Source organism: Telopea speciosissima, chromosome 10 (assembly GCF_018873765.1).
Source record: "Telopea speciosissima isolate NSW1024214 ecotype Mountain lineage chromosome 10, Tspe_v1, whole genome shotgun sequence".
Classification (NCBI taxonomy): domain Eukaryota; kingdom Viridiplantae; phylum Streptophyta; class Magnoliopsida; order Proteales; family Proteaceae; genus Telopea; species Telopea speciosissima.
This window is the reverse complement of record NC_057925.1, coordinates 52,593,701-52,601,274: the sequence shown is the minus strand read 5'-3', so window position 1 is coordinate 52,601,274 and position 7,574 is coordinate 52,593,701. Positions and strand designations below refer to the sequence as shown.

The 7,574-nt window shown below is 38.1% G+C and overlaps 1 protein-coding gene across 2 annotated transcripts; it reads right to left on the bottom strand.

Annotated features, from left to right (window-relative positions):
- Positions 1-533: 533 nt before the first annotated feature.
- Positions 534-5,333, bottom strand: LOC122644230 (diacylglycerol lipase-beta). Of its 2 annotated transcripts, none has more exons than XM_043837852.1 (8): positions 5,004-5,333; positions 4,258-4,569; positions 3,763-3,962; positions 3,226-3,576; positions 2,913-3,113; positions 2,576-2,646; positions 1,534-1,676; positions 534-964 (listed from the first exon to the last, which is right to left on the bottom strand). In XM_043837852.1, exons 1-8 carry the CDS (start codon positions 5,041-5,043, stop codon positions 609-611), a joined length of 1,674 nt encoding a protein of 557 aa, XP_043693787.1. In that variant the 5' UTR covers positions 5,044-5,333; the 3' UTR covers positions 534-608. The 2 variants fall into 2 exon arrangements, with proteins under 2 accessions (XP_043693787.1, XP_043693788.1); XM_043837853.1 differs by having other exon boundaries at positions 2,576-2,652; positions 2,919-3,113.
- Positions 5,334-7,574: the final 2,241 nt, after the last annotated feature.

Sequence of the window (7,574 nt, the reverse complement as noted above, 5' to 3'; positions counted from 1 at the left end):
TCAAACAGTAATTGGTTTGCTCTTCATCTCTCTTCTATTAACAAATTTTTTTTTTTTTTTTTAACCTCATCTGGATTGTCTCTGTCCTTCCCTTTCTAGCTTTCTGTTTCTCCCTATCTTTGCTTTTATTTTATCTGGGTTTTCTTTTGATCAGAAAATTTGTCCCAAACGGACGAGAGAGCAATCTCCTTCACCTTAACGCTTCCAATATCCTTCATGATTTTTGGAAGAACTATTCATCTTATGGTATATTACTGGAGAAAAAAGAAAAGCGCAGGAAGATGGGGCGGTATTGCAGAGGGGTGGAGGCAGGTGGGGTTGCAAGAGGAGGAAGAAGAAACGATTTGGAGGTTTTAGGTTTGATGATGTAATAAGAGTAAAAATGTCTTTTACATCTCAAAACTAACATCTCACTAACACCGTCAACCTTCATGGGTATGCACGCATATTTTTGTTCAAACAACGGGGGGGGTTCTTTTAATTGGATCAAACTACAGGGGAGGTACATGTAAATTGCTCTTTTTTCTTTACAAGAACAAAATATTGCAACTGACTACACCTGGATTATACTCATGAACTAATTTACTGGTAACTTACAATTAAGAAACTCAAAGAATATCTAATCCATCAGAATGTTCAAGATTAGAAACCGGCAAGCTCTTGAGCACATCTCTGAGAGCATAGTAATGGCTCTCACACTTGTGATCTGAAATCAAGTTACTTGAGAGCACGATCCTTTGAAAATGTTCACCTGGGTGCCTCTTCCAGAGTGTGTATGATTCTCTTCCTTTGCTGCTTATGCTTCCATGATCTGCATCCACTTCTCTCTTAAGATAGTATACTAACCCAGGCACAAATAACTCCTCAGGCATTGAAGCTCTGTCAGCAGCACTGTCTACTAATGTTTTCGAAGAACAACGAGGGACTTCAGCAACAGCAATTGATTTTTTCCTCATGGAAACATCTGTTTGTAGGAAAAATAACAGGGTTTAGTGAAAACGTCCACTGTATTTCCAAATTCAGTCACGAAAGGCACATGAGTAATCACAACTAAGGATTAAACAGGCAAAATGAGTTGCAATATTAACAAGAAGGAATGTAGGTAAGATTAGGCAACCCAGCACAGACGAATCTGCAGAACAAAATGTTTTATGTCTATATATGGAAAGCTAAATACTCGTTCCTACAGCCCCAAAAGCCAAGTTCAATATCTACGAGAACAAAGAGGTGCACATGCACAAGGATTGGAACAACCACTCAGTAAGTCCCAAAATAAAACATCAACCTCTTTGGACGAAAATGATACCTAAATCCGTGTGATAGGGACAACTCGTCATCCCAATTCTAAAGATTAATAGATTACCTGAGCCATAACTTTCCCTAGTCCAACGCCCACATAATAATTATCATTCCGTAGATGTTATATATCGTCACATGATAGATGATAGATAATATCCAGGTACACAGTTCCTCAATTTTAAATACAAAGTCAAAGAATTTGAATGATAGATTTGGTGAAAGAGGCAGGCTTACCAGAAGCATTCGTCTTGCCTGTAAACTTGGCATAATCAGCAAATTTCCGGGCCACATCTTGCACAGAAGACACAACCTGCTTTGCATTAGAAACCAAGTCTACAACTCGCTTCCACTCCTCCTCCTTCTCTAAGATACTCATCCTGGAAAACCAAAAAGGTTAGCTTCAGAGAACACTTAGCTTCCTGATCCTCTCTAAGACATGCAGAATTTGTCTCCTGTTTCCATTATGTCTAGAGAATCTTATCGAGTTAGATTCCTTGATATGACTTGTGAACATGGTTTAACTATTCCAATCCTCTATACGTTCTTATAAAACCAAAAAACAGAAATACTCTGTTAAGAATAAAAAAAGTATTGGTAGCTAAAAGGGATGCACAAAGCCTCAGAGATAGGACAAGCTTCATCACTCAAAAATAACATAAACAGACTGGGAAGTTCCCACAACTAATAATACTACCCTAGAAAACTGTATTCCACATTGAGGGTCTCGGTCAATGACCAGTACACAGGAAAGCTAAAAAACATGACTAATCACAGAAATGTGGCTGTTGGAGGACCATTTTCAAATCTGATAATAGGATATCTCAGACAAAGGTTCTTGCACTTCCCCAGCTTTTGTATTCGGTTAGATTTGTGAAATTATGACAGATTCCTGGACTGGCAATCTAAGAGGGGAAAAAATGAGGAAGAAATCCATTGCCAGCAAATCAGGCTACTTTATCAGAAAATCAAATATTGGAAAGATGAAATTGCTATTTTGACTATTAGTTGATCAGGAACAATGCATTGTGACTGAATGACAATGATTATTGACAGCTAAAATATCATCCATTAGACTCGATTATACTACAACAGCAAGCCACTAACTTCTATTAATCAGAGATTGCGTAAAAGTTACTCCCTCTTTTTGGATATGTACATTGCATTATTCAAACCTAGTTTTGAAATTTAAATTACTGCCCAAAATAAATATTTTGCAGTCTAGCTCCATCCATGAAGTGATTTGTCCCCATGGTTCAAAGTTAAATGTTTAACTTACCAATCAGTTTGAAGAATTTCATTCCTCAACCTTACTAGGGCAGCCACACTTAACCTAGGAACTATATCATCCTGCAATGAGGAAAAGACAACGACAACCAATATGAAAAGTGACACATAAAAAGCTAAAGACAACATATAAAAACATGAAAAGAATTATCTCATCATGGAAGGGGGAAAGACGATGACAACAAAAAGGTAAAGTTAAACAAGAAAACAAATATTGTGAAGAAACTACCACTCGACCATCCCTCGGACAAAAGCTATCTCTAAACTTCCATATTATATGTTTAGAAGCCACAACATAACTCTGTAAAGGTATACAAATGTAAACTCACTTGTAGCACTAAAGTAGAAACATAGCTAGAGCAGCTTTCAGCAAGTTCTTTAGAGACGCAAGGTGGAGTTGCAATTCCAATGGCAGAAACAATATCAGGACTAAACCCCAATTCCTCTGATGACATATTCCGAAGCATTATTGCAAGTAATGCAGCTGCAGCACCCCCAAGAGAATGCCCCACCAGCCTCAATCTAAAACCCTGTATATACATTAGGCTCACTACAACAGTGAAGAAAGCAACTTTCGTACTGTAGCCAGGAACACGCAGGACCATGGCATTCAGCAACTGACAAGGTAAGAACATCACCCACCTCATGTTTTTTCAAGCATGTCCTTAATGTTCCGAGCTCATGATGAAGAAACCAACGAGCAGCTTCAGCTGTACCAAAGTGGGTTGAGTAGCCTTCAAATGTTAATTCTTGGTCACTTGTAGAAGCAATATTAGTTATAAGGTCAGAGACAGTATGGGTTCCACGGATTCCAAAAATCACAAGTTTGCTACGGATGTCGATTCCTATGTAGTAACCAGGCCTCAAAACACTGGAATCTTTCACAAATTTCACAATGTTACGTTCTCGAAGCATGCTGTTACGTGCAAGACCTGTGGTGCTGTCCTTGTAACACCCTTTTGCCAACTCAGTGTAATAGATGAGGTCCTGAACCTAATATTACAAAAACCCATTAGTTCCATAGAGAGTTTCACGCACAACTGACTTGCAGGAAGAACATTGTTTAAAATCCTAACCAAACTAAAATTCATCCATATTATCATAGAAAGAAAGCAAGAAATAATTCCCATCATCAGTGACTACAACTAATCCAAGAACTATGTGCATTCAAGTAATTACTATGGCATCAGATGAGATAGGAATGCCATGGACATCCTCCACTTGATTGGCAGATGCTTGACGAAGATAGACGAGATATAAACCTATTGTAAGATCACTCAGGCCCCAGTCCTGAATCCCAGCTTTACTCCGCTGGATGCTTGCAATAATCTCGGACACAGAACGAGTAGCAGGAGGAAACTTCTGCTCATTGCCATTCCCTGCAACATGTGAACATTGAATCACTGACTGAAGCAACTAGGGTCACTAACGAAATTGTAAACATAGATCCGCGGCCTTTGATAACAACATTACCCAAAAAAGAGCAGAACTATTCGATGTTGGATAAAGCACATTGTATACTATTAGTTACTGGTTCTCATTTTTTGAACTTGAAAATTAACTACTCCCTAGATCATTTTACACTAAATCATACTTACCATCCCTCCAAGCTCTTGAAGTAAATAATACATACAGAACATACTAGAGGAGATGAATGACAAGAAAGCAGCGGACCTGTCGGCAGAGCCCATTTGTACAGCTGCAAGGCAGGTTCAAGTGCTTTGGTAAGCCAATCAAGTTCTAACTTCCACTTGTTATTATCGCTCAAATCATCCTCATCGGAACTATACTTGGCGAGCCCTGAATCAAAATTAATCTGCTCGTTCATTTTAGGATTTCTGGTGTTCCGAGATGCATCTTTCCCCTCTGTTGAATCATCGTTCTTACCGCTACCCACTTTCGACCATTGGGATTGACATCGAATAAGAATATTATACAAAAAACCTTGACACAACTCTTGTTTCCTTAGCGAGCTTAGACTATAGTCTGCAGATTAGAAAGATAAGAAAGAGCCACGGTGATAAGGGGAAGAACTCAAAAAAAAATTCAAAATAATACCACTGAACGAAAGAACAATTCCTCAATCATAAATTTGGAAACTTAATTATTATGATCCAAAAGAAAAAAATAGAGGAAAATTTGAAAATCTCAGAACCAATTATGGGGAGCAGCAGAAAACGATAGAAAGATCGTGACTTTACAGTCAAACACCAAAAATCTATAATAGCAAAGTAACAACAAAAACATATCCATATCAATAGAATCCATCCAAAGGAAAAATATATATATATATATATATCAATAGAAAGTACGGTCAAACAAACCCTAGAAGTTCCAGTTCATCAGGATTAGATGGAAAGAAAAATTAAAAACAAAAATGATGTTTAAGAAAAGAAAAGAGCATCTGATTATGAAGATACCGAAGCGATTGAAGAAAAGCTTCATGGATGAATTCGCCATTTGAATAGTTGAGTGTGTGAGAAAGATGGGAATAATGGCTTTACGTTCTGGATAGGGTCAAAGCTTCTAACGCCTTCACAGAGCTAGGACATATAAGTTAGCAAATGGCGGTTGCCCCTCTCTAACATGAACCACGTAGGGGAACACAGAAGTCATCGGAAACTGAACCGCCGGCCATTCGCACACCCACGAAGATGACGATGCTTTTGACTGGTGTAATCGTAGCCGATTGGCACCTGGTAGAACCTGCAACAGAGGAGTACGGACACTGAGCTATCGCTCAGGGCTCTCTCGTGAGATGACCAGGGTTTAAAATCGTAATCCGGGATGGAATCGTTCAAAGTAGATTCCGATCAAAATCGGCATGAATCGGTCTGATCGAATTAATTTTCAGCTATTTTGTGGTGAAATAGAAAAATAAGGTCTCTTATGGCATATTAAAATTTTAATATTTAATCTTTAACTATATGGTTCATTATGTATTAGTTATTCTCCTACTGGAAAGTTTAAGGAAAATGTACTTGAACTGTAACACTTGAACTGCATTTGGTATGCATTCCTTTTGGTTTCTCTCAATTCTTTGTTGGTATTTCGATTATAGATCCATTGGGAAACCCGTCTCAAAACTATCTTGTCTCATTTAATAATCGGTCCCAACACCATCCAATTTGATAAACGGAATGTGTCTATTCCGGTTTCAGGATGGCTCCCAATTTTGTTCCTAGATTTTTTATTTTATTTTGGTAAACAATTTTATTGAAGGGAAATGCATGCTGAACACAAGGCATTCTAATTACAAAGTTCAATGAGCCAAAGAGTGGAAAAGTGACCATAATGTCTTACATGCAAAAGATAAGGCCTTCCGAGTTTGATCCCAAATTGACACCCTTAATGGTATTGCAATATGTTGCGTTGTTATATGACTTGCACCTCCTACTTGCCTAAACATGTAGCATATTATTGATTGAATAATCCCTACATGATTGTAATCATTACCTAATAAGATTGTGTAAATCATTCCTAGTTTGGTTATTAAATTTTGATCAAGATAATGCTAATCGGTTTTGAATCTTCTGAATATGCCCGATTTCTAAACACTTTTTTGAATCGACCATCAATTCCATTGGTTCTTCCTTTTTTGCTATATTTTCCTTTTTTGGGAGATTTATTAATCACTTTGAGAGGGATAGAGGGAAAGGATGCCTTATGACATTAATGTGAAACAAGAGATCTCTTGATCTCTTGGGCATATGCACTTTACTAGCAAGCCACCGACCAACTAAGCAAGCAACTATTCACTTTAGAATGTAAATTGACTGTTCGAAGTCGTCAAACTCCATTTCAGCATTAGGATTGAAGACTAATCCTATTGGTGGACCAGAGTATATTTCTATGACCACATCCATAACAATAAAGAAAGGATCAATTCTAAAAGATTTGCTAGTTGGATGGACCATGCCGATCTATGAACTTGTTTCAACATTTAAAAATTTTGAAATAAAATTTTACGCCAAAACATATGGAGCCTTAGTTGTAATTTTTTTTTGGGAAATTTATGAAACACCCCCTAAAAATGGATCGAATCTCGAATCATCCCCTGAAATTTGAAAATACTCAGATCACCCCTTACATTAGAGCCCTATACTCAAATTAGACCCTACCATTAGTTAACTGATGAAGTCAGCTAGTTAAATTTTTTAAAAACCCTAAACTACCCTTGAGAAGAGTAAATTACTATTTTACCCTTAGATCTAAAAATCCAACATGTATTTTTTTTTCTTTAATGAAAATAAGAATGGGAATATTCCCTCTCCTCTACAACCACCATTGCCCCAGCAGCCGCCGCCGCCACCACCACCACCATTACCGCCATGCAGCCCCATCCCACATCATCCTCTTCCCGTGCAATCATCACTACCCCCTCCCCCTCTCTTTCTCCACCCTTTCCTCTCTGTTTTGCTGCTCTTCTTCTCCTCCTTCCTGTTGCCACCGCCATAGCCAAGATCGAAACCATGGCTGGGCTTGAAGGAAGATTCAAGATTGTCTAGTTTATTGAACTCGTCTTTCAGCAAAAAGAACACCTGCAACCTTTTTTTTTGTTGTCAAACACCTAAAACTCAATCTCAAGGAGTTCACCGGAGAAAAAAAAAAAGAAGAGCTTTAAATTTTGAGAACCACATGAGGTTCTTAGGGAGGGATAGTGGCTCTCTAATGGAATTCATTCGTCTCTCCCATGTATTTTTCCTCAGATTTTCAAGGGGATATTAAAACTGAAATAGGGAATAGGTAGAAACTCTCCTGCTGGCTATTTTAAGATTCATGGCGGTGACCAAAGAATTCTTGAGGCCTTCTTTGGTGGAGATATCATCTTTCGTTCCTGCTTCATTCGGAGGTTTCAACCGGCTGAAACAGAACAAGAAGATATCATTTTCACCACCTATTTTGGTGGTTCCTTTAGAGAAGAGAATGTTGCATTCAATCATTGTCTCTTCACTGCCAGTGCCGACTGCAGGTTTGGAGACTGCAAGTAT